Source organism: Elaeis guineensis, chromosome 10 (genome assembly GCF_000442705.2).
Source record: "Elaeis guineensis isolate ETL-2024a chromosome 10, EG11, whole genome shotgun sequence".
Lineage (NCBI taxonomy): Eukaryota > Viridiplantae > Streptophyta > Magnoliopsida > Arecales > Arecaceae > Elaeis > Elaeis guineensis.
Window position 1 is genome coordinate 34822259 of NC_026002.2, and position 27912 is coordinate 34850170.

General features: G+C 41.4%; 1 protein-coding gene across 2 annotated transcripts; it reads right to left on the minus strand.

The window, feature by feature from the left end:
- Positions 1-535: 535 nt before the first annotated feature.
- LOC105052434 (transcription factor MYBC1) lies at positions 536-2992 on the minus strand. 2 transcript variants are annotated; one of them, XM_073244691.1, is made up of 2 exons: positions 1911-2992; positions 536-974 (listed from the first exon to the last, which is right to left on the minus strand). In XM_073244691.1, the coding sequence occupies exon 1, from the start codon at positions 2815-2817 to the stop codon at positions 1924-1926; it is 894 nt and encodes a 297-aa protein (XP_073100792.1). In that variant the 5' UTR covers positions 2818-2992; the 3' UTR covers positions 536-974; positions 1911-1923. The 2 variants fall into 2 exon arrangements, with proteins under 2 accessions (XP_073100792.1, XP_010931538.1); XM_010933236.3 differs by having other exon boundaries at positions 536-985.
- Between the last annotated feature and the right edge of the window lie 24920 nt (positions 2993-27912).

The window sequence follows — 27912 nt, forward strand, 5'->3', positions numbered from 1 at the left end:
GTTTTGAGTGTCAAGACATATAAACTTGCAACATGAGTCCCCCATAAGGTAATTCTATGATTTAATTCAACATAATGCTGGATAACTATTTACTGCTTCTGCTTGAACTCGATTTTGAGCAAGAGAGCTAGTGGATCTAACTTTTAATTGCACATATGCATTGAAGAATATGATTTGAAGGTCAATAAAACTATTATTATTTGCTTGCAATGGCATGAATGGACAGCATATAAGTTCTTCCTCTAGTGACTAAAATGCAACTGAACATAAAATCTGGGTTACATGCCTGAAAATTGAGGTTACAGATTATAGGAAAAAATGTTTAACACTGGGACCGGTAAAGCCCCAAACAGCTGTTATTGGTGCCATGTTTTTAGAGTTTAGTATGTCTGCAATGGTAGGAAGTATAATCTAAATTTTATCTGAGATGCTATGCAAGTTAGTGATCCTATACTCTATACGTTTCCTATAAATGTTCTGCTATATTGTATATCAACTTTATGGCAAGAAAACAGAGGAAAGGGGGACATCACAATGAACATCGATAGGAACATCCTATTTCATATATATTCCATCCTGAGAGTACATGTTTAACACAGAGAATAATAACTGACCATGAAGTAGAGAAATCTTCAGATGCTAAACATACACAAAACAAGAAATGAATTGGAAAAGAAGTCAAGATAAGCGAAAGCCAACTTCATGAAGACTATGCAAAGCTCTAAATAAATTCAAACATCACCGAAAATCAAGCATATACAGAATAATTCTCGATAAAGGATCCATTGTCTTAGATGAACATTTTGGCGTACGTGTAGCTCGCATATGCTTTACCTGTATCAGAATGTAACTCCTCCCTTATAAATTAATTGATATCTGCATCATCAACAATACACCTTGAGTAGAACCAAACTGTTGTCATATTGCTTCTGGTTGAAACCATTGCACTGTCTCTTTCAAATCCATATCTATTCCTAAGAATCCACTGGAAAATTCAATAGAACACCACCAATGAATTGTTTTGACTAACAACTACCACGTTATGGAAGTTTATATCATAGATTTCAATATAGATGAGTAAAGGATAAATGGCATGGAAAATCTTGAGTTAAACAAAATTAAATTTTCAATTTTGTATTTTTGAACTGTTGAAAGCAGCTAAAAGTAGGAGAAACTACCCAGGTAGGACTCCAGTACCACCATTCAAATAAAAAGAGCAAAAGGCACCTGAACTGATGACACAAGAAGATGGTATACAGTAAACATTCAGAGTCTCAGACAATGTTCATAATTTCCTAACAGAATTTCCAAGTCAAGCAATTCAGAGCAATCGAAAATACCAAGTAAAGAGATGCTAACACTGTTCCACTTTACAATTTTAACTCTACAAGTCAAAAGCTTAAGAATAAATCAAGGGTGCACAACTCTGTGTAGACCAACCAAATGAACACTAAATTATGCATTCCCCTGTCTCCCACGTGTTTCAAGGAGGAATGTAACCTTATCTTGGCCAAGAAGACTACCATGGATTTTTCATTAATCATCCACAGAATGAAGCAACCAGTTTCAATCAAAACCCTAGTTCTGATAACATCCCCAATTATGATAGCCAACATCAGACTTGAGATAAGAAATTACAATGGAGCTCCACTATGTATGTCCATTCAATTTTGAGGCAATATTAGTTATAACGACTACCGATGACAACAACAAGAACAAGAACAACAGTAGCAACATGAACAGAAACGACGACAATAGAGATGGCAATCATAATGGAAGAATAGAAAAAGGAACCCTCCACAAATGCCAGATGCCTCTTCTTTTGTATCCTTTACACTCTCCCCTCCAAAACCTCAACCATCCCCATATCCCAACTGCTTATGATTAGATGTAGAATTAGCGAAGACTACCTGGGAGACTCGCTCAATCATCACCTGTGGGAAAAAGAGTCAGCTCTCTCCTTCCTCCTCCCCTCTCTCCAGGCTCCAATTGCTCTCCATATGAAGAAGCCGCCGGCGGGAAACCCATCCCCATCCCCATTCCCATATGTTGCATCCCAATCGGCGGCGGCGACAAGAACCGGTAATCGAAGGCCCCACCACCACCGACGCCACTGCTCGCCGCCGACCCGAAATGCCCTATCTGCCTCTGATAGTAGTACTGCTGCCCGATCTGGTGGTGATGATGATGGTGGTGGAGTGGGTTTACGGGGACAAGCGGCACGAAGGGAGGGTCCGGCCCGGCGACACCGCGGGGGCTGAGGAAGTGGTGGGGGACGGGTCCGCTGGCGAAGAGCTGGTGGTCCGCGGCCGAGATGTGGCCTCCGGCGAGGGCGGCGGAGGAGGAGGAGGACTGCTGCATGCGCTTGAGGTAGAGGCGGTACTTCTGGAGGTGGCTGGCGACGTTCTCGCGGGTGAGGCCATCGACGCCCATCAGCTGCATGATGGTCTTGGGGACGGCGTTCTTGATCCCCAGGTGGGCCACCGCGTCCACAAACCGCTTGTGGAGCTGCGGCGTCCACACCAGACGCGGCCGCTTCAGCGTCCGCGCCGCCGCCCCCTCGTCGCCGCCGCCGCCGAGATCCGGGTCTGGGTGGGGCGTGGCGGCGGCGGGGACGGGGGAGGGAAGGTCGAAGGCGAGTGCGAGGTCGGGGGTGATGAGAGTTTGCGAAAGGGGCATCAGCTCTTCCGGCTTCGGCAACCCATCCTCCCAGCTGGCGAACCAGTTGTTGTTGCTGTTGATATTTGACTCCTCCTCCTCCTCCTCCTTCTCCTCTGTTCCATCTCTCATCCCTACTATTCTTGATATCTCTACCATTTATTCTTTTCTCTTTCTTTCTTTGTTTAGTGCTGGGGGAAAGGTTTATGGGGAGTAGGAGAAGATATGGAAAGAAGAGAAATGTTGATGGAATTTTGGGGGAGAGAGAGGGATTCGAGGTGGATATCTTCCTTGCCGTCTCTGTTTGCTCTTCTTTCTGTGTGTTGGCTGTTTGTTTTGGATTGATTTATTATGTGAGATTTATGGTTAATTGAGATTTGGAATTATTACCGGGGTGCTACGGAGGGCGGAGGTGACGTCGAAGGGCTGCTCGCCTCCTCTGGCACGTGTGGAGGATTTATGGAAGGTTGTGAGGATGGGACTATGGCGTTTATTTCGGTTAGTTGTGGAACTGGCACTATAATAACACGGTGGCATTACCCAACCTCAGTTACATTTATCTTTAGATGTAATCCCCATATATATCAAAGCACGATAACCACCCCATGTTCCTCTATACAGCAGTTCCATGTAGGGACCTCCTATGTTAACGACCCAATGCACTGCTAGATCAACTTCTCGATGAACAGGGCAAATAGTTATATACTAAAAAAAAACTCAACTAAGATTTAGGGCATATTTGATTCACCATCAAAATTGAAATCTAAATAAATTGCAATGAAAATCAAAGTGGCTATGTTTTCGATGTGTTTAGCTCGTATTGAAATAATTCGAAATCGAAATAGGATTGAATAGAATGGAAAAATATATAGAGATCGAATTTTGAAGAATCGAGACATTCTTATTTTCTACTGTAATCAGAATGAAAATTAAGCTCTCTCCAACAAAATAAATAAAAAAAGAATTTATTTCTATCTTATTCTAGAATTCAACTCTTCCAACCAAACAAGTCCTAAAGCCATCTGCATTTGCTTTAGTCAATGAAAGCTTGGCAATCACTTTCAATTATAATATTGGGGAGCCTCAGCTACAAGGGAAGAGTTGACCCAAATAGCACAAGCTTTGACGAAAATGGTTGATCCAAATGAGACTTGACATATAATACCATCTCCCACCAAACCCGTCAACATTTAAAAGGACACATCAGTGCTTAAATTTAAGCAAAGGGGTGGAGGGTTCCAACGAATCCATCTCTCTCAACTACTGGTAATCAAGGGCTATGGCCCAAGATTGCCTGGCAGGAGAGGATTGGACACCATCAAAAAGTTTCTCGTTGCCAAAAAATCTAGAATGCGTAATATATAGATCATAATTATTGACAGCATGAATTGATGTTGTAACCGACTCAAGCAGTGCATATGACTGCTTTGTTCCTTCACAGAAAAAGAGAGGTTTTTTCCCCACGTCTCTCATCTAATGTTAGCCTAGAATTAAACCAGCCTATTGGGTAGGACTAAAACCAGCTCAAAGGAACTTGTAGACTTGATGTTTAAGGTATATAGTATTCCAGTATTAACGAATTTTGAGCATACTTCAAATTTATGAAGTCCTCCTTTATTGAAGAGCGATTGATCTGCTGAGGAATTTTTATCCAATAAGCCTTCTGGTGCTGCATCATATCTACAGGCTAAGCTGGTTTATCCCTTTGTCTGCCTTAAACTTCCTTCTCGTAATGAAACTAAAACATAGCAGATTCAATGATACTTAGACCTTTTTTTTTTTTCAAATAGAGAATAATAGATGCCAACCAGCAGACTGAAGCCTCGTTAGCAATTTAGGCTCTGTTTGAATCTGGGATAAGTGAAGGAAAAGAAACGAAGGCTTTGCTCTGACAACCTCAGCATAATTTTTATTTGCACAATTCACTGTGTTTACTTGGGTTTGCAGTGGATATCACATGAGCCTCATGTGTATGCAGTGGATGCAGACTGAGCCTTTGGAGGAGTTTGTTCCTGGTCTTGCTTCGGTGAGGCTTGCTGCTATCGAAACCGTCTGTTCCACGGAGAGGCCACTATGGGCTTGGTGGTGCCGTGGTGAGACCAGCTGAAGGTCTAGCTCCATCCTTCAGTCGGAGGCTTCTCGAGTCACCGTGCTTCGAATTGTACTCAGTTGTGCTCAGAGGGGTCCCAAGGATTGGTTTTCCTATATTTGGGCATCAACCACCCGATAGCACACTTACGGAGGATGAGTTGAAAGTTGGTCAGGTCGGAAGGACAAAGTGGGAGGACGACATAGTTGAGAGAGTTCACATTGCTAAAATTGTTAAGAGGTTTATGGAGGATAGGGTTTGCTGGGGTAAATCCCCTGCTTGCAGCCGATTAAACTGACAACCGGCTAAGAAGATCAATTCGGAATTCAGCCAACTAAGACCAATTTGATATTTAGCTGACTAAGTTCAATATACAACTAGTGATATTTGATTGACGACTTTCTCAATTTCTTACCGGCTATCTTGACCCCGGATCGAGCGACAGTTATTCGATGTAGGTGTTAAGTATCTACATTCATAAGAATGTAAGAACTCCCACGTTTCAAGTTTTAAGGGACAGGAGTTACACAGTAACGATATTCTTCATCCTATATAAAAGGAGGTAATTTAGGAAACCAGGGTAAGATTTTCTCATTCAACTCTGAGCTTTCGTACTTTAATTCTTTCAACTGTTTTCTATCTCCGGCTGACTTAAGCATCGGAGGATCTTCCACCGAACAACTTTTGGTAAGAGGGCTTCATTTTGTAGGTTCCCTTTTCTCCAAGATTTAAGTGCTCCATCTTAGTCCGAGGCTGACTATTTCATCGGAGTTCAGTGACAATAGTTCGGCATGTCAGGTAGAGGAGACGAGTAACAAAATGCTCCTCAACAGGAATCATGGTCAAGACGAGAGCACAAAATGCTTCCTCTAGCTCCGTTAGACATTTATCCTGACGTGAGGCACTTTTAACGACCAACACTGAATAGGGCTGAAATCGGATCGGATACCATAATATCCATATCCATATTTATTTTGTGTGACGAATATAAATATAGATACGAATATTATTCGGATGTAAAAATTCATATCCATATTTATTTTAAACAGATACGGATACAATTCGGATACTGAAAATATGAATATAATTACATATATTACTTAGATAATTAAATTTTATGAGTACAGAATCAAAGATATTATTAAATAGATGATAAATTAAGTCAATAACATATTTATATAGTGGTATATTTTTTTAAAAATTAATAAGTACTATATAAAATTATATAGAATTACACATGGATTCGGATATTTGGATACAGATCGGATAGTTATCTATCCATATCCATATCCATTTTTTTTATGGATATGGATACAGATATGGATGTTAGTCGGATCCTCAAATTTTTATCCATATTCAGATAAATTTGGATACAAAAAATAGATCTGGATGGATAATATCTATACTACTTTCACCCTTAACGCCGAACCAAGTGCTTCACGACCGAAGGTCACGTCGGACCAATAATAGTTTGCTGCTTTAATGTAGCAAGTGAAAACTCTTATGAAGGCTGATTACAGTCTGCAACAGACTACAGAACAGCGACACTAGGAGCAACAACAGCGATCGGAGGAGCTGACACCACAGCCTGTGCCTTGTAGGCACAGCTGGTGGCTCCCTTCCCCGCATCAATGAACTCGGCACTCTTATCATGCTGACCCTCAACCCAATCGGCACAACCCATTCGGTACTTACATCATGCTGATTTTCGACATGTCTGACATGCCGAATCCAAAGACCGCCGGTCTCCTTTCTCTCAATGAACTTCGAAAAAGGAAAAGAGACCTCGCTCACCTTCAAGCTCCTTTGGAGAAGGCTCTATCCCAAGGTACTCTTGATATTTCGACAAATCCCAATGATGACTAGATGACTACGATCGCAAGCTGTGGAAGATCGACCGTCGGCTCAATCAACTTCAGCTTGATAATTGGGATTCTATCCGTATTCTTAGCATCAACACTCGTCCTCCATTCTCTCGATGAATTCTAGACAAACCAATTTCTATCTGATTCAAGATGCCACAACTGGAGCCATATGATGGCTCCACCGACCTGCTTGACCATCTTGAGAGCTACAAGATTCTCATGCTACTTTAAGAGACTTCTGATGCCCTTCTCTGCATTGTCTTCTCGATTATTCTCTAAAAACTTACTCGGACCTAGTACTCTGGGCTTCAGTCGAGAAGTATCTGTTCACTCGAGTAATTTAAGCAACTTTTCATGGTCCACTTCAATATCAGTAGAAGAATGACACAAACATCCAGTAGTCTTTTCTCCATCAAACAGCAAGATGGAGAACCATTGAGAAATTACATGGCACACTTTAATACCGCCACATTGGAGGTCCTTGACCTCAATGAGACGATGGTCATTTCAACCATCAAGAGGGGGTTGTGTAGCTCTAGATTCATATATTTTTTGGATAAAATGCTTCCCCGAATGAATGCTAAACTTCTCGAGCATGCACAAAAGTACATTTGTACCAAGGAAGGTACTACCGATCGGCACCAATTTGAGGGCAAAGATCAAAAAAAGATGAAGAAAGGCAGAGCCTTAGTAGGGCCTAGCAAAGTTTGAATTAATAGGGAGGCTCCATCTCATCGATAGTCCAAAGCCAAAGCACTTCAGCTACAGGCACGATTCTTATACTCCCCTTTCTTCTCCTCATTGATGCGGGATAATCCTAAAAAAAGAAAATCAATCCTAATAATCAAACTCTCTTCTGTTCATCAATAACAAATCACGTCCGGTCAGGAGCTCATTATTCCCAGGACAGACAGTATAGTTGCCTATACTCTGCTCAGGAGGCGTGATTGATTGATACGAGACTAAAGCGAGATCAATCTAAATGATACAGATGAATGCCATTTGAGAGATCAGTAAATAATTAGTAATAGAAAATTTCATAAACAAATAGCAGAAATTAAATATGCTCACGAGTAAATGCAAAAAAAGAAATAAGAATGGAACGAGAGAAAATAAAATATTAAACCCGTGAGAAAATCCAAGAAGATGATAAGAATCCAGATCGTGGTAGTTAAGAAACTACTCTGATTAGGACTATTAATCTTTTAACCAAACAGATCCATCGATAAAGAACTAGGTCTTTACCAATATCGGATTAAAAAAAAAATCAAAGATCAACTGTTAAGGAACGAAGGTCCTTGACAGCATATGATCTGTAGAATAAGAAATCACTCCTTCTCTCAGCACGACAGATGAAAATTCTGGAGGAGACAGATCTTCTCTTGACGGAATAGGCTTGCGTGGGTAGATGGTGGAGTCGATCGGAGTCGCAGGAACACTGAATCTTAAGTAGAAGGAATAGGATAGAAAGTGGGCCTCACACCCTCTCCTTGTGGGGCGATTTTGGGTCTCACACCCTCTCCCTCTCGGAGTGATTGACATAAATATTTGTGAAGTTTGTAAAATCATTCATTGTCTTTTTTCATGAAAGATACAAGGATTTATATAGGACTCTAAGGGTCCTGTTTGTTTAGGAATCTCTTATCTTTACAAGGAAGAAATCAATCCTCCACAAAAAAGTAAAGCATTATAATCTATCATAGGAAAGAAATCAGCCTTCAACAAAATAAGTAAGTAGCCAAGAACTCTTAAGGAATTCTAAGGAAGAAATGGAACTCCATGTGGGTGCTTGATGCTTGACACAACTTGGCATGAGCACGGCACATGCTGGCATGCATATTTCTTCTCTTGGCATATGGAGAGTGGTGGCTCCAAAGGTGACGTGGACAAATCCAAGTATGGCCCTATGGACCCAAAGCCAAATGCATTAAAATTTATTGACTGAAAATAAATAACTGAAGTAGAATCAATTTAATAAGGCTTCTTCGATCCAAATCAAACTTAAATCATGTTGTCGATTTTTTATGGCTCTGGTGTCCGCACCAATTCTCCCGGGGTGGAAAAAACTCGACCCTGTCGAGTGTGGGTCGATTCCGCTCTGGTGACGCTCAAGTAGATCGGGATCAATGCGTTGCAGCTCTTCTCGAGTGATCCAGGTATCTTCAGACTCCGGTCAATCTCGCCATCTGACCAGATACCGCTGATAGCCTCGACTCTGGGTGAAAAAGATCTACTCATCCAAAATTCTCTCAATCTGATCGTGTTTTGCTGACATTTTGGCTGGTGGACACTCAGGGATAGGTTCGCTCTCAAAGGTTGGTTCAGGCTCAAATGGCTCACTAGGTATCCGAGTTGGTTTTTTATAGGCGACAAGATCTGTAATGTTAAAAGTAGAGCTAATTCCAAAATCAGAAGGTAGGTCCACAACATACGCATTTGATCCGATTTTCTTTATGATCTTAAACGGACCTGCTCCTCGGACATGTAACTTCTTCACGGTTCCAGGAGAAAATCGTTCAGGCCTCAATCGAACCATCACATAGTCTCCCTCTGCAAACTTTTGAACACGTCGATGAGAATCTGCATTCTGTTTATAAACTTTATTACTCATACTAATTTTTTTACTGATCTCTTTATGCAGACTCTTGATATGCTGTGCAAATGACTCTGCAGATTCAAAAATCCTAGCATGCATGGGTACTGGGATGAGGTCTATTGGTTTTCTAGGTTGATATCCATGAACTACTTCAAAAGGACTAATGCCAATGGACCTATTAACAGAGCTATTATATGCAAATTCGGCTCGGGGCAGCAAAAGATCCCAGTTATCCATATGTTCCCCAATTAAGTAACGCAAAAGATTTTCAAGACTCCTATTAACCACTTCGGTCTGACCGTCTGTTTGTGGATGATAGACAAAAGAAAACTTTAGTTTTGTGCCTAAAAGATGCCATAGGATTTTTCAAAAGTAGCTCATAAATCTAACATCCCTATCAGAAATAATGGTTTTAGACAATCCATGTAGTCTAACAATCTCATCAAAGTATATCCTTGCAACTTTCGACGCATCAGACGTTTGGCAACAGGGCAAGAAATGGATCATTTTTGAAAATCTATCTACAACCACTAGAATAGAATCATGCTTCCTAGCTGTCCTAGGTAATCCCAAAATAAAATCCATACTAACATCTTGCCAAGGACAGTCTGGTATAGATAAGGGTGTATATAAGTCGGTGTTTTATTTTCTCTGCTTGGCCACGGCACATGTTCTACATTGGGCAACAATTCGGGCGACATCTCTTTTCAAGCTTGGCCAAAAGAACTGGGCTTCTACCAACTCTATAGTTTTATTCCTACCAAAGTGTCCAGCTAATCCTCCAGCATGTAATTCTCAAACTAAAAAATCTCTTAAAGATGTACGGGGGATACACAGCCTAGTTTCTCTAAATAGGTAACCATCCTGAAGGGTATATTCACTACGTTCTTTAGATGGCCCCTTACGTAAAGCGGTAAGTATGTCACCAAAATCTGGATACTCCTCATAATTTTCTTTAACCTTATCAAAACCAACAACTTCTATACTAATGGTGGACAGCAAAGTATGACGACGACTCAGGACATCAGCAGCACGATTCTCTACACCTGCACGGTGTTTCAAAATAAAAGTATAGGCTTGCAAAAACTCGACCCACTTACCGTGTCTATGATTCAATTTCTTTTGAGAATTCAGGAATCTAAGGGCCTCATGATCAAAGTACAAAATAAATTCTTGCGGTAATAGGTAATACCTCCAATATCTTAAAGCTTGAATTGCCGCATAAAACTCCTTATCATAGGTAGAATACTTGAGTTTAGAATCGTTAAGTTTCTCGCTAAAGTATGCTACCGGATGACTTTCTTGACTAAGGACACCACCAATCCCAACTCCTGACGCATCGCATGCTACTTCAAAAATCTTAAAAAAATCAGGGAGACGTAAGATTGGGATATGAGTCATCTTGTCCTTAATGTCTAGAAAGGCTCTATTAGCTGCCCTAGTCCATTCAAAATTTTTCTTTCTAATGCAGTCTGTGATGGGAGCGACTATGGTGCTAAACCCTTTTATGAACCTACGATAAAAGGTTGCTAATCCATGAAAAATCCGCACGTCATGCACACTCTTGGGCACCGGCCACTCAACTATTGCTCTAATCTTTTCAGGATCAGCAGATACACCATTGGGGGTAACAACAAAACCTAAAAAGATGATATGGTCTGTCATAAAAGCGCACTTCTTAGGATTAGCATACAAGCTTTCTGTTTTAAGAACTTGACACACTCTTTGGAGGTGATCTAAATAGTCTTCCCTAGTTCGACTATAGATCAAAATGTCATCAAAATATACGACTACAAATACTCCTATAAATGGTCGTAGTACTTGGATCATCAACCTCATGAAGGTACTAGGGGCATTAGATAATCCAAATGGCATCACCATCCACTCATATAAACCATTTTTTGTTTTGAAAGCAGTTTTCCACTCATCTCCAGGTCTAATCCTTACTTGATGGTAACCACTCTTAAGATCGATCTTAGAAAAGATAGTGGATCCGGCCATCATATCTAACATGTCATTTAACCTAGGGATGGGAAAGCGGTACTTAATGGTGATCTTATTAATGGCACGGTTATCTATGCACATCCTCTATGTACCATCCTTCTTTGGAGTCAGTAGTGCAGGAACCGTGCAAGGACTCAAACTCTCCCTCACAAATCTTTTTTTTATCAGCTCTCCAACTTGTCTTTGTAGCTCGACATGCTCATTAGGGTTCAACCTATAGTAGGGCAAGTTGGGTAGGGTAGATCCAGGAACTAAATCAATGGCATGTTGAATGTTTCTCATAGGCAGTAAGTAATCTGGAAGATCCTCAGGAAAGACATCATGAAACTCAGTAAGAAGGCTAGCTACTTCCTTAGGATAATCCACTTTAGAATCCTCATGAACTTCTCTAGCAACAAGCATCCAAATTGGTGATCCTTCACTCATGATCGTCTCTAATTCTTTAGCACCTATCAGATTGAGGCTTTTCTTCTTAAGATTTTCTTTTGATCCATCGTCTATCTTTCTATTAGTAGCCTTAGGTGGGGAAGGATTAATCGTGATCTTCTTACCCTGATGAGTAAAGCTACAGGAGTTGGTACGGCCATAAATTGTAACATTATTGTCGAATAGCCAAGGCCGACCTAATATGATACTTCCGACTTCCATGGGTAAGACATCGCACCACACATGATCTTGATATGAATGAAGTTGGATGGGTACACGGCATCTAAATTTGATGGAAATAGAGGAGGAATCAATCCAAGACACACAATATGGACTGGGATGATCTACAGGAGTTAATCCTAATCGCTTAACCATATCAGTGGAGATGGCGTTGATATAGCTACCACTATCAATGATCACCTTACAAATTTTATCGCCAAATTTTATGAAGGTATGAAAAATAGAGGTCCTACGCCAGTCTTCACTTTCCTTAGTTTGGGTTAGGACATACCTAACGACTCCAAGCCTAAGGTCTGACTCAGGTGTGGCATAACCTAGGATGTCCTCAGTACTCTCAAATTGCTCGGCTAAATCTGGATCAGCTTCATAAACTTTCTCCTCAATATTTTCTAGAGTTTCTCCTTCTAATTCTTCTACGAATAATGATCGGTTGGGGCATTGTGCAGCAAAGTGACCATAACCATGTCACTTGAAGCAATGAGATCGAGAACTACTTCCTTTTGATAACTCTCCTATAGCTCGTTTTCCTTTATCTTCTTTTCTCCCAATAGGATTTGTAAAGTGGAGGTCCGTTACTAGAAGTTTGATTAATATTAGGTCTCGATCCAGAAGGGGTTACTCGGTTAGGTTCAGGACGATGGAGAGTCGAATATCTAAAAAATCTTTCAAAATCTAAGGCAAGTTGATAAGCTTGTTCCAACGTGGTTACCTCTCGCAGAAAGAGCTCACGCTGAATATCCTCTCGTAATCTAGCTCTAAATCTAGATAAGGTAACAACTCTATCTTCGGCTACTCCACATCTCATGAGGTATTCATCAAATCTCGTGATATACTCTGTGACTGATCTATTCCCTTGAGTAAGCCTCTGTCATTGATCTAAAAGTCTTTGTTGGTAAGAGGTGGGGAGGTACTTCTCTCTGAGTTTTTCTTTCATCTCATCCCAGGTTTCTATCGGATCTTGTCTTCTCTGATTGAGAAGATGCTCAACACTTTTTCAATAAAGTCGGGCTTGCCTCACCAATTTCATCCTAGCAAACCTAACTCTCCTTGCTTCAGACATTTCATACCATCCAAAATAGTGGTCCATACCTGATTCCCAATCTAGGTACTCTCTCGGATCTAGACAACCATCAAAACTTGGAGCTTCGACTTTCACATTCCTAAGAATATACTCATCTTGATCGAACTGGTTATGGTGCGGGCGTGCCCCTATAGGTCGATCAAGTTCTAGATTACTACCTCTTTGTCCTATAGGTAGTCGGGGAGACTTAGCTTCAGGTTGTTTCTGCCTAGCTTCTTCTAATACCACTATTCTCTCATCCATGGCTTTCATAAAATTTTTCATGTCATCAAACTTTTCAGTCAGAGCATTAATGATGGCTGCTATATTGGGATCCATATTGGTGTTGGGTGGAGAAGTAGGATGTTGGTACCAGGTACCTGATCTAGTGGTCATGCAATTCTAAGATGCAGAAATAAGGTGCAATAAAAATTAAAATGCTTAAAAGTAAAGTACGAAATTTAGAGTGCGAAAATTTAATTTGCGAAAATTAAAATTGCTGAATTTAAACTAAAGCCCTAATCAACCTGCTCTGATACCAAATTGATGCGGGACAATCCTAAAAAAAGAAAATCAATCCTAATAATCAAGCTCTCTTCTGTTCATCAACAACAAATCACGTCCGGTCAGGGGCTCATTATTTTCAGGACAGACAGTATAGTTGCCTATACTCTGCTCAGGAGGCGTGATTGATTGATACGAGACTAAAGCGAGATCAATCTAAATGATACAGACGAATGCCATTCGAGAGATCAGTAAACAATTAGTAATAGAAAATTTTATAAACAGATAGCAGAAATTAAACATGCTCACGAGTAAATGCAAAAAAAGAAATAAGAATGAAAAAAGAGAAAATAAAATATTAAACCTGTGAGAAAATCCAAGAAGATGATAAGAATCCAGATCGTGGTAGTTATGAAACTACTCTGATTAGGGCTCTTAATCTTTTAACCAAACAGATCCATCGATAAAGAACTAGGTCTTTACCAACATCGGATTAAAAAAAAATCAAAGATCAACTGTTAAGGAACGAAGGTCCTTGACAGCATATGATCTGTAGAATAAGAAATCACTCATTCTCTCAGCACGATAGATAAAAATTCTGGAGGAGACAGATCTTCTCTTGATGGAATAGGCTTGCGTGGGTAGATGGTGGAGTCGATCAGAGTCGCAGGAACACTGAATCTTAAGTAGAAGGAATAGGATAGAAAGTGGGCCTCACACCCTCCTCTTGTGGGGCGATTTTGGGTCTCACACCCTCTCCCTCTCGGAGCGATTGACATAAGTATTTGTGGAGTTTGTAAAATCATTCATTGTCTTTTTTCATGAAAGATACATGGATTTATATAGGACTCTAAGGGTCCTGTTTTTTAGGAATCTCTTATCTTTACAAGGAAGAAATCAACCCTCCATAAAAAAGTAAAGCATTATAATCTATCATAGAAAAGAAATCAGCCTTCAACAAAATAAGTAAGTAGCCAAGAACTCTTAAGGAATTCTAAGGAAGAAATGAAACTCCATGTGGGTGCTTGATGCTTGACACAAATTGGCATGAGCACGGCACATGCTGGCATGCATATTTCTTCTCTTGGCATGTGGAGAGTGGTGGCTCCAAAGGTGACGTGGACAAATCCAAGTATGGCCCTATGGACCCAAAGCCAAATGCATTAAAATTTATTGACTGAAAATAAATAATTGAAGTAGAATCAATTTAATGAGGCTTCTTCGATCCAAATCGAACTTAAATCATGTTGTCGATTTTTGATGGCTCTGGTGTCCGCACCACTCATGCATAGATCCTCATGAAAATCAAAGGGGAGACTCATCTTTGACAACCCCAGTCGATGAAGATGCCATCAATATCTCACAATAAAAAAAGATACTGTCAGTTCCATCGAGATCATGGTTATGGCATCGAATAGTATATCTAGTTGAAGGATGAGATAAAAGCCCTAATTCAATGGGGATATCTCAGGATCATCTAACTTAGTAATCCATAAATCTACAACCTTAGCTGCATCTCGAGGAGGAAAATCACGTCCAACCTACAGTGGGTGCGATCAATATGATTTTCAAAGGACTAACGCCTGAGGGGCAGAAGTTTGGAAAGCTCACCGAAATGTCAGTAGGGAGAAAATGCCATCATTTTCTCTGATGAAGATCTATGAGGAGTTCCAACTCCTCATGATAATGCAGTCGTTGTCTCCATGACAATAGCCAACTACGATGTAAAACGATGTTTAATTGATAATAGAAGTTTCATTGATGTGTTATTCTATGATATTTTTTTCTGAATGAAAATATCGACCGACCAACTAAAATCTATTAACATGCCTTCAATTGGATTTGCAGGAGACTCAGTAAAAGTAGAAGGAAAAATACAACTTCTCGTAACTGTCAGACAATGACCTCGATAATTCATCGTACAACTTAACTTCCTTGTGATCTGCATTCCATCTGCTTATAATGTGATATTAGGACGATTCGGATTAAATGAGCTTTGGACTGTAGTTTCAACCATGTCATCTACTCGTTCGATTTTCGATAAAAAATGTGATGGGAGAAATATGAAGAGATCAACAATTAGCCCGACAGTATTTCTTAATAATGATTAAAGGAAAGAAGCCCTTGGAAGCTCTTCCAATCGATGGGTTGGATTACAGAGAGGAAGAAAGCCATGGAGAACTTGCTGAGCAACTAATTTCGATCCCCTTGAGAGAAGAAAACCCAACAAAGATGATCCAAGTCGAATTTATGCTAAGTCAAGATCTTTGGGAGATGCTCATGGCTTTCCTACGAAAAAATATCGATATTTTTGTTTGATCGACCTTCGACATACCAGGTATTGCTTTTGACATGATAGTCCATAAGTTGAATGGGGACTTCAAGTACAAACTAGTACATCAGAAAAAAGAGATTTGCTCTTGAAAGATAGAAGGCCATCGATAAAAAAGTCAACAAGTTGCTGGTTGCCAACTTCATCCGAGAAGTAGAATACCTCTATTGGCTAGCAAATGTGATGATGGTCAAGAAAGCAAATGATAAGTGGAGGATATGCATCGACTATACTGACTTGAATAAGACTTATCCAAAAGATAGCTTTTCACTACTAAGAATCTATCAGTTGGTTGATGCTACATCGAACTATCAACTTCTGAGCTTTATGGATACTTTCTCTGGCTACAATCAAATTTGGATGGCATCCAAAGATGAGAAAAAGATGGCGTTCATTATCGAGAAGGGCTTATATTGCTACAAAATTATATCCTTTGATCTTAAAAATACTGGAGCAATGTATCAATGATTGGTCAACAAGATCTTCAAAAATCAAATCGATCGAAACATAGAGATATATGTCAACGATATGCTCGTAAAAAATGATAAAACCTCTCAACATATCAACGACTTAGCGAAGCCTTCAACACCATGAGAAAGGACCAAATGAAGTTAAACCCGACTAGGTGTGCATTTGGGGTAATTTTAGAGAAATTTCTCAGCTTTATGGTAACAAGGTGAGGCATAGAGGCTAATCCCAGAAAGATTCGGACAATACTTGACATGAAGCCTCCAACTTCAGAGCGAGATCTTCAAAAGTTGATCAGACATATCGTATCTCTCAGTCAATTTATTTTCAAGTCGATAGAGCGATGCCTTCCATTCTTCAAAACACTCAGGTAGATGAAAGATTTCAATTGGACAGAAGAATGTTAAAAAGCTTTTGAAGATCTAAAGTTGTGCGTATGCTCTCCATCTCTCTTGACGAAGCCAAGTACTGACGACAAGCTGCTTGTGTACATGGCTACATTTTCTGAGGCTGTAAGCTCAATTTTGATCCGAGAAGATGATAAAGTATAAAAATCTATCTATTACATAAGTCGACTCTACATGGTGCACAGATAAGATAGTCCTAGATCGAGAAGGTCATCTACATGATTACCATCACTGTATGATGACTTCGCCCATACTTTCAAGCTCATTTAGTTAAGGTCTTAACTGATTTTTTCCTACAGCGGTCAGACACTTCAGGAAGAATGACGAAATGGGCAGTTGAACTCAGTGAGTTTGATCTTTTTATCTTCTCCAATCCACTGTAAAAGCTTAAATTTTAGCCGATTTCATCATCGAATATATAACGTCAAATGATGAAATAACTCAAGAGCAATCTGAAGAAGAAACTTCAGAACTGGCATAGATCTTATATGTGGATGGAGCGTCAAATACACAAGATTATGGAGCGGGCCACATCTTGACTAATATTAATGGAGTAGTCGCTGAGTATGCTCTTCGGTTCGCTTTTAATACTTTCAATAATCAAGCCGAGTATTAAGCCTTGACAGCCAGCCTCAGAGTACTAAGAATCTTGATGTAAAATATCTAAAAGTTCTTATCGACTCACAATTGATGGCCGGACAAGCTCGAGGAGAGTATGAAGTATGAGATTCAATTCTAGTAAAATATCTTCATAAGCTTCGATCTTTACAATTAAGTTTCGACCACTTCGAGATCTTCCACATACCTCGTTTGAAAAATGTTTGAGCTGATTCTTTATCCTAGCTCATGACATCTAGATGTCACGAGTTGGAAAAATCTTTATTGAATATTTCAACAGTCTAAGTATCAATATGGCCGAAGAAATTCACCAAGTTCAAGTCAGTTATAAAGCGAGTTGGATCGATCTATTTATTGTGTGGGCTGGTTATAAAGAAGTTCACCAGGCCCAACGCCCCGCTCTGAGGCCCAATTGCCCGATCCACCATGGATCGGGTGGTGCACCGAGAGGTTTGTGGACCGTGTGGGCATTTTTCATGCATTTCTTGCGGTCCACGACACTGTTCCATGGATCGAAGCATGATTGGACGACGTGGGTCAATCTTGATATTGATCCGACGGCTCAGAGGCTTATTTGGGCTTGGTTAGGAGTCTTTAACCTAATCTAATTAGGTTTAAAGGCCTATAAAGGCCCCTGATGCTGAATAGAAGATTATGTGGTGGCCTGGTGGTCTTCTCGTAGCGTGGATGTCTTTACACGAAAATCAGGAAACAGTGAACCCATGGAGAGAGAAGCAGCGCGTCGCTGAGAAGAGAAAGAACAGGAGGCTTCTGAACAGCGGTCACTTCAGAGGTTCAGAGGGATCTTCCTAGAGAGAGAACTTTTGTGAGGGAGGACTTTCTGTGAGAGAAAAATTGGATGTACGAGGGTTGAGGGTGAGATCTCTTCTTGTAATATTTCTTTTCTTATAGTGAAGTTTACATGCCCCGTAGAGGCGAGTTCTTTTTGGCTGATCCACGTATTTTGATTGTTTTCTATTTTATTTTTTCTTTCTTTCTGCTGCATCGCGTGGTATCGAAAAAATCCTAAGAAATAGTGTCCTAACCAGACATCCACTAACAGAATATGTCATTGTTACTTATTACTTTGCCCAGCAATGTTGGAACTGCTTTGCAATAAATTCGGAGCTTCATTTTAGTCCTCATTCTTTGGCAGCTTTTATTTCCTATCTTGTTCATACTCAGGTAGAGAGGTGGACTAAGGCAATGATGTGTATCATGGCTTGGCTTTTATGGAATACCCGTAATGCTAGAATTTTTCAGAGGCATGCCATGGCTCCCTTGCAGCTAATCTGCCAATTAAACTGCTATATAACTGATACTACCAAGGTTTCCTCCAAGTCCCATTGAAAGAACAAGTTAACTATCGTGTAACACAGCACATTCCACCTTTTAACTCTTTATCTTGGTTGCCTGTTCTCTTTGGGGGACTAATGTTAAATTTTGATGCTGTCGTTAAAGTTGAAGCTGCTGGAATTGGCTTTTTATTATCAGAGACGCTTATGACAACATACTTTTGGCTCGGGGGCATCGAATTAATCCTTATTCTGTGCTTATTACTGAGTTGTTGGCTGTTTGATATGGGCTAAATGCTGCTGCTCATTTATTCAAAGACCGGATATTATATGTTCAAGGTGACTCTCTCACGGTAATTCACTGGATTTCAAAACAATTTCCATCTAATATTGCAAATCTTCCTTATTATAAAGGATATTCTAGCTATTGTCCAATTTATTTCCGCATTGCACTTTCAATCACAATTATCGGAAACAAAATCAAGTTGCCGGTTGGTTGTCTAAAAGAGCCCTTCTTGGTGATTGCTCTTACTCTTTAGAAGATGTTTTACCTTCTTCTTTTGCTCAGATCATTCAACATGATCAAATGCAAATTGCTGAACCTCAGGGAGGGATCCAGTGCTAATATTTTATATACGTCTGCACTCTTTACAAGCTATTTTCAGGTTTTTGGGCCAAAGGAATATACATGATCCAGAAACCTATTTTTATGATATGTTTTCAAAGGACTGGCTCTTTGTCAGGTTGCAGATCTTGCAACTCAGGGGCCCCACTGAATACCACCAGTTGTGTGCATTGTTTCAGCCAGAATTCTGCATTGATCCGTAGAAAAGGTAGCAGTAAAATCATGTTTTGGACTCTTCAATGGATCAGCATCCTCACCTTCTCCACAAAGTTTTCAATCCTGGTGCTTTCTAAATTAGGAGGGCATTTGGTTCGTAACCGGAATCAAATGAGAATGGAAATCGGAATGGTTTGGAATCGAAATCAGAATAGTCAAATCTTCTGAAGTGTTTGGTTCGTGACCGGAATAGGAATCGAAATCGAAATTGGAATGAAAAATTGAATCCACAGAGGAGAGTAGGGATTGAGTTCTATATAGATTGACCCATTCTCATTCCATCATAGAATCGAAATAGGAATGGGACTCTTCCCAACCAAATGATTGGAATGAAAGTCATCAATTCGGATTCCGATTCCATATCCTTACTTTCTCCAACCAAACACTCCCTAGATTTATCTATGCCTACATTCTGTGGTTTTAGCCTCTTCTTATATAGGTTTCAGTTATTTATGGTGCAATCTAGTCTGGCTAGTACACACACCTTCTCTAAATTGGATTCTCTGGAGTTCATTTTTTTAAATTGCATATGTCCTTCATCACCTGTGTCCTACTGTCACCTTATCCTTGACAAGACATACAGAGCATCTATTTCAGCTGTGCAAAGGCTTTTCATTACATATCAATGTATTTGCGCTTTCTTTAGCCTAAAGGATGATTTAACTGATGGCAATTGTGTCTGCTCTTCATGCTCCTCTATAATCATACTAGGTATTCTGTTTCGCTTCTCACCTCTCATATGATGTTCCATATAACTCCAGTACTCATGGGAGTTGGCATCTGACATTGGACCATCGCTATCGCTCCAATTCAGGAGTGCCAGGTACTGGTTGTCATATTTTGCAAAGAGAACATATCTCGTATGGTTTTTGTTGTGTACAGGGATCTGTTACTATTATTTAATCTCAGATGATGTGTCACTGTAATTGGGCACTGATGGGAACCGCAGTGCTGTTTGTCAGAATATTTCTACCTTGAGGAGCATAAGAACGGGATATATCTTGCATGGTGTTTGCTGTTTACAAGGATCCAACTATTATTATTATTTTATCCCAAATGATGCATCTCTGCAACTGATTACTGATGGGAATGGGCAGCCAATTTATTTATCTTTTACATTTGTGCCTTTAAATTGCTATGAGCTTTATTTTTCAAACTAATTTTGAGCCAGTGCATTGCGCACGAATTCTACATCAAAACATGTTGAAAAATATATATATATATATATATAAATAATAAAATAATATTCATTTAAATTCTTAATATCATTTCATATTCTCAACTATCTATATGAATAGACTTTAATTGTAAGAACGCAATAATACCATATATTAATAATATAATTTAAATCATATAAATAAGGTTTAATGTAATTTTTTATTAATCTAAGGTTTGAATTTAATACTTGAAGGATTGTCAGATAGGAAGACACATGGTATAGAAAAAATTACTTACGTGGATAATCTCAAATGCTAAGAAATTTTTTTTCAGTTTCTGTTTTATAACATATATACTAACTTATAACTCCATACGATGTATGGAATATAATTTTTTTAATAATATTTGATTTTATTATATTTATTTTATATATACTTTAAAAATAATTTAAAAAATTTAAAAAACTATTCAATGATCTTGATTTCATGAAGTTTCTTTTCAAAAATAAATTAGTTTCAATGGGAGTCTATTTTGGAAAAGATATTTATAATAAAAAAAAATTATATGATTTTTGGATTGTGCTGGATGAGGATTGGAGCTGCAATTTTATTGGCTCAAATCAGGCTGGAAGTATTTCTCCTGCAAAATATCCTTCCATTCTATGATATTTTTTTCAATCTAATTGTTATTATTAGCATCATTATCAATCATTAAATATTTTAAAATTTTTGTACCGAAAAAGGAAATATTTGAGATGTGCAGTAGAGACATAGCATAAATGTCAAAGAGTCCATAAAAATCAGGTTGCATCTAAAGTGAAATCCTATCTCGTGCAATGAGCCATAGCCCACTCCAAAACCACCGCTCCATTTACTTTTTGATGCCATCAAATAAAATAGTAAAAAATTAATAAAAATATTTATAGAAATCCTGCATACCCATCGATCCAAATTTCAATAGAATTTCAATTTATATCTGCAATTTGAACTTATCAACTCGGCAGGTTTGTCAATCGGTCCCACCATAATTCCATCTTGACATTCTTCCGTTCATCGCTGCAAAATTGGGCCTACTGTTTCACCTTTTCTCGCCCACCACTTCGCTGACGGAGAGGAAGGCCCGTTTTCGCTGCAGCCCTCTTCTTCGCCCTTTGCCGCCGCGATACCGTCCTCACCTTTTTTTTTCCTCTGATCCTCCCCTCTTCGACCCATTCACCCTCCGCCGCTCCCTCGCCCACCCCCTCTCCGGCTGCAAACCCCCATCCACCATCTCCGCCGCCCCCTCGGGCTTCCTCGTCGTCGCCTCTCCTCCACCGAGCTCTAGGAGTCTTCCTCTCCCTACCTCACCTGCACAGGACGCGAGGGTTACGACGTGGATGCCAGAGGCCACCGAGGCGGAGGAAGCTGAGGACGACGCGCGATGTGGGAGGAAGACTCCCTGGCGGAGGCCGCCGAGGATGACGCACGATGCAGCACCACGAGGTTCCAGGAGCACGTACAGGCGAAGACTACTTCCGCGGTCCACTCCACGTGGCACAAAACCTTGATGCACCAATGCGGTTGCTCCGTTTTACTGTGTGTGTATATGATTAGATGATGTTTCACATCTAATTGTAACTGATGGGAAGATCCCTTCAATGCTGATTGCCAGGAGATCTCCATATTGTAGTTCACAGAAATATTAATTCTATTTATTCTAATCACAACTGTGGTTGGTTGGAGCTTTATTTTACAATCAGTTTTGATCTCTTCTCGAGTTTCTCACTTCGTTATTATTGTTTCAGTTGACTTCATCAGCACACAGCTCCACATTCATTTCGTCTGTAGTGCACCTACATTCTCCGTATCTTATCTTTGTTCATATTCACGTATATTTGATCCTTTGTAGTCTTGTTACCTCATCACCTATTTTGTATATTTTTAACTTATATTTTTTATTTTACTGTTTTGAGTTTAAACTTTTGAAAAGTATCCTGCAAGCTGCGCACATATAAGTGATTAGAGAAATAAAAGTGCATTTTACAAGAAGAAACTTAGAATCTTTCCTGTGTGTCATTTGCTCATAGATAAATAGTTGGAGAAACTTGAATCAGTCCATGGTCCAAAAAAAATAGATTTTACAAGGAGAAACCTAGAATCGCTCCCGTGTGTTATTTGCCCACAGATAAGTGGTTGGAGAAACTTAAGAGTCAGTCCATTGTTCAAACTAAAGAACATTTTACAAGGAAGCAGGTGCTGTATCAAATTGACTTGCAAGCTGCTCGAAGCTACGAAACCATTAAGAAACAAAAAAAAAAAAAAAAAGAAAGCTTCTTTGACCCGAAGGAAAGGAGACTATTGTTGTACTGGATTAAGATCCCGAAAAACTATGACAGGAGAAAAGAATGTAATTGGATAAGATACTTCCAGGAATTTTTTTTTTTTTAAAAAAATTTTATATTTAAGATAGTGATTTTCCCTCTGGTAAGTGTAAAAGGCTCTTGAAAATCCTATCCTCAGGGATACAATATCCAACATATCTTAATCACACATGAGTAGAAAAAAAAATTTAAGAAAATATAAATCTGAATAAGAAAGTTGATTCTCTGATGTTCTATAGTTTTATAAATTTATAAGAGTCTAATTTTGGAATCCGAAGATTGCATACGGTTCTTTTCATAATACATGTTAAACTTGTAAAGTTTCTCAACGGACAATAACTATCCAAGAATTTAAAAAAAATAAAATTTTAAATAACATAAAAATAAAACACTTAATAGAATTTCATTTGTTTAAAATTTTTATTATTAAAGAATATATTAATGGTACCATAACTGTAACAGAGGTCAGTAAACTGGTAAAAGCCACCTATCTTGATTTAGGACTGCAACTAAGGTTCACCAAATAGTAGGAATCAACCATCACCCAATTGTAGGTTCACCCATTAGAGTGAATCATGATGCAAAAATAAATAAGAGTTCATTCAGCCAAATGATGCAAGTAGTTGTTAAGTTTCTTATTCGGTAATCAATTACCACATGCAACCATATTTTATTGAGTATCACGCCATGTCTCGGTCCTTCTTTGATTTAATTTTTTAATCAAAAAATGGCATAGCAATCAAAAATAGATTCATCATTTATTATAAGACTCAGTCCATTGTTCAAACTAAAGAACATTTTACAAGGAAGCAGGTGCCTTAATCAAATTGACTTGTGTTGCGGCCAATCCCCCCATCGCCTGATCAACGGGGTCGCACATCTATAAGAAAAGTCCCCACTGATTGGAGATACCTCTGATGGAGATCCTCCAACGGTCAAATCAGAGAGAAGACTAGGCAACAGTGGAAAATTAATGGCTCAACGGGGGAGAGAGAAAGAGAGCTTAAGAGCTTTTCGAGAGCTTGAGAAAGCTTACCAAGACTGTTGCCTTATTCCATTTTATAGTAGAATGCGGTATGGTCCCACCATTAATGGTGCAGATAACTGGAGAGTTGTCAAATCGCCGGGAGCTGTCAAATCATCGTGGATTGTCAAGTCACTGGAGATAATCCATGTCCTTTGCAGGACAATGCCCCAGGATGGCCATACCGCATGTCCTTGACAGGACAACAGCCCATAGCGGTTGTACGGCGTTTGGACGGGCTGGCCGACTATACATCGGTATTCGGCTGTCGGATCGTTGGGTGGTGACTCGGAGATACCGTCGGCTGATCTGGTGCCTCGTGGAAGTCAGACGTCGGCTGCCACCTCCGACAGTGAGTCGGTGATATGGGTTCGACCACTCGACCGATCGGAAACAGTATGGATCTGTTCGGCCGGCATACCTTCGGTCGGATATTGTCGGCAGCCATTGTCGGCAGTCGTTCGTCGGTCCGATGGATAGAGTCGGACGTCAGTCAGACCGGTCTGAGGGTAAGTCGGCGTACAGAGATCAGTCGGTATATCCCAACAGTTGTCCCCCCCACTCCTGAGTCCGATGTCATGTTGGCCCGCGTGAACACGAGGGCGATGGCCTCGGGCGAAAGGAGTGATTTTTCCATCACGTCATACCCCGACTCTGGCGACCATACCAACGAACGATCCAGTGTCAGATGTCTCATTGGGAATGCAAACCGTCGTCTCATTGGGAATGCAAACAGCCGTCGGTTAATTAATTTCGAGATGCAATTTTTTTTGCCATGTGTCAGGGGGCTATTGGGCCGGAACCGCTCACGCAGATGGAGGCGACGTGGCTCGATCTGGGGCAGGTGCGTTGAACCATCGGACCGAGAAAGGGCCCAGACGCTGCCACGTGTCGACATCTGAAAAATCCTCGTTCGGTGCGCTTTCATCTCGACCGTCGAAGGGTCTTATATATATGCGGCCACTTACATCCAAAACTTCACTTTTTGCTGCAAATCTGTTCCTGACGCTGAGGCCCTATCGAGTTGTCCCCCAGTTTCAGGTAGTTGTTTCCGTCCTCTTCCTTTGAAAGCTCTTCTCGAAGTTTTTTCCATTCTTGTCTCCTTGCATCCTTTCTTCTTTGGCATTTTTCTTTGTGTTCTCCTTTTTGGGACTAGCGTTATGGCTAGAACCTCTCCATGAGGAAGTCAGTCGAGAACCTGATCGATGATTTTCGATCGACCCCAAAGGTGGAGGTATCTTCACTTTCGGGGGCAAACGTCGAACGGCTCAGGAAGCAGTACGGTATCCCGGAGCAGTTCGAACTCTTCGTCCCTGGGGCTGAGGGTCAGGTTAACAACCCGCCTCTGGGCCAGGTGGCCTTTTATGTCGAGGACCTTCGGACAGATCTTCGCTTCTCGATTTCGGAGTTCGTCCAGAATGTTTTGGATTATTACAGACTTTGCCCGACGCAACTGGCGTCGAACTCGGTCCGGTTAATAATCAGCTTTGCTATGTTGTGTCAGCTTTTGCCGATCTTTTTTCGTATCTCTCTCTTCTGGATATTCTTCATCCTCCGATCCCACCCGAAAGTCCGAGTGTGGTGGTTCTTCAATCTCCGGAAGGGTCTTTCGTTCATTATCGATCTTCCATCATCGATCCATGGGTGAAAGAACTAATTTTTCTTTGCTTCTTCACTACCTTGGGGGTTTCCTTCTCCCTGGGGCGACCCTCGGACTCAGTCGAACGAAAACAGTCGAATGAAGGCTAGAGATCGAGAGGACTTTCACCGACTGAAGGATGTGTCGATGCCGAAGCAGAGGGAGCTCGTCACCGAGCAAGCTCTGTACGACGTCGGCCTAAGTTCGATTCTCCATTTAGGTACAGTTCGGTCTGTCGGTCATTTTTTATCTTTTTTATCCATCTTCGGACTTGTGCTAACTTTTCGTTGAAATTGCAGGCATGCCACCGAGAGTGAGATTGACAGATATCGACATTCGGCAACATGCGGTGAGGAAGAGATCGACGCCCGGGGTCGGACCTTTGCGGCCTCTCAAGAGGCCTCAGATATCATCTCCGACCGACATGGCGACGGCAGCAGTGCAGCCCGACATCGAACGTGTGTCGGGCTTTGAGCCGGTCATCACCCTGTTGGCACCGACAGTGCCACCCGAGGTGCCGTCTGAGGAAGGGGCAGCTGAGAGGGCAGCCAAAGGAGTGTCGGCTCCCCCACCCACGGCAGAGGTTCGGACTGAAGCACGTGAGCCCGAACGACCTACGGCGGCTCCCGTCGTGCCCTCGGGAGGGACCCAATCGAGTTCGAGCTTCCCATCTCTCTCTGATCTCCGGGCCTGGGCGACCGATCGGGGGAAGGCTCTGATGGCGCCAACGGATGACACAAGGTCGGGGGGCCGCATCGCGTTGTCCGACATTCAGGTTTTCGAAGGAGTGTCGGCCCTGGCCAACCACAATTTGGCTAGGAGGTTGTGTCAGGCAACCATTCTCCCGGCTGACCGGGAGCTCTTGAAGGGTTGGCCGGTGTCCAACATGCTTTCTTTCTTTTACCTGACCATGATCCAGGTGAGCTTTTCTTCTTTTTCTTTTTCCTTCATTGTTATTTTTATCATTTCATTTTTCTGACGATCAGCTTTCTATTTCCAGCTGATCTACAACATGTTCGAGCTGGAAGTCGGGTACCGGAGGTTCGGTGATGTCCGGACGGCCTGGAAGAATAGGGCCGAAATCGTCGAAGCTGAGAAGACGATGCTGGTAGACCAGCTGAAGTTGTCGGTCAACCGTGAGGCTAGGCTCGAGGAGGAGATCTCCCGACTCACTAACGGCCTAGCCACCTCGGAGGTCGAACTTCAGTCGGTTCGCGAGCAGATCCAGCGCAAGACCCGCTCCGTTCACCGGCTGCGGCGTGAGCGGGATGGCTGTGTCAGGGAGCTCGAGGTCGAGCACGAACAGCTTCGAGTTAGCCTGGAGAACCTGGCTAAAGCCGAGGAGAACTTGTCCTCTGCCCAAGCCGACGCCGACATAGCGAAGGCGGAGGCAGAGTCGGCCAAGGAGGCACTGAGCCGGGAGGTGGAGGACTTCCATGGCTCGGACGAGTATCGGGAGGAGCTTCTCGAGAGCGGCTTCGCCTCCTATCGGGTGGGGTACGAGGATGTCCGGGATGCGATTCAGAGTCTACACCCGGAGCTCGACCTGAGCAGCGTCGTCCCTTCAGGGTCGGAAGATCGATCCGCAGAGGAGGAGGCCGACCCACTGCCAACAGGACGAGTTATCGAAGGTGAGGTGGCTCCAACCTCCGATCCCTCCCCGACCCGAACGGGCACGCCGGTTGCTCCCGAACTCTCCCTGGTGCAAGAAGTCGACTCCGACGAATAGTCAGAGTGTCTGCTCCATTATCTTTGTATTTCTTTGTTTCTGTTTCATCTTTGATATTTGTAATCGGACTTCGTCCCAATTTTGTAACCGAGCTTCGATCCAATTTTGTAAGTCACTTCAACTCAACAAAATCAAAGACTTTTCAAACTTTTTTTCATGTACGGTTCAAAGTGTTCAATTTGCCGAGCCATCCCCGAGAGTATTGATCATAGCTCTGACATACCTCGTTAGGACGTTCGGTAGGATCTAGCGTAGCCGAACAAAGTAGTCAGTAGCGTGCGTCGTGCTAAAGGCAGCGCAAGCTCCGACCGCAGGCCGACGACCCGATCGTCATACAGATAGCGTAGGATCCGATGGTCGAGAGCCGTACCGATTGTAGGTCGAGTGTCCGTCGCCCAGACCTTGGTCGGGCGTGTACGTTAGGCCGAGTGTCGGTCAATTATCGAATGTAGCTCATTGATATGATCATTCTGTAGAGTCTGATAGTCGAGTAGTGTCCGACGTATTCGGATAGGATAACGATGACAAGTCAAATATCCATTGTCCGACCCTCGGTCGGGCGTGTACGTCAGGATGTATGATAAACGGTGGCAGGCCGAA

Coding starts and splice junctions, on each gene's coding strand:
- LOC105052434 (XM_073244691.1), bottom strand. CDS start 2,817: ATGGTAGAGATATCAAGAATAGTAGGGATGAGAGATGGAACAGAGGAG.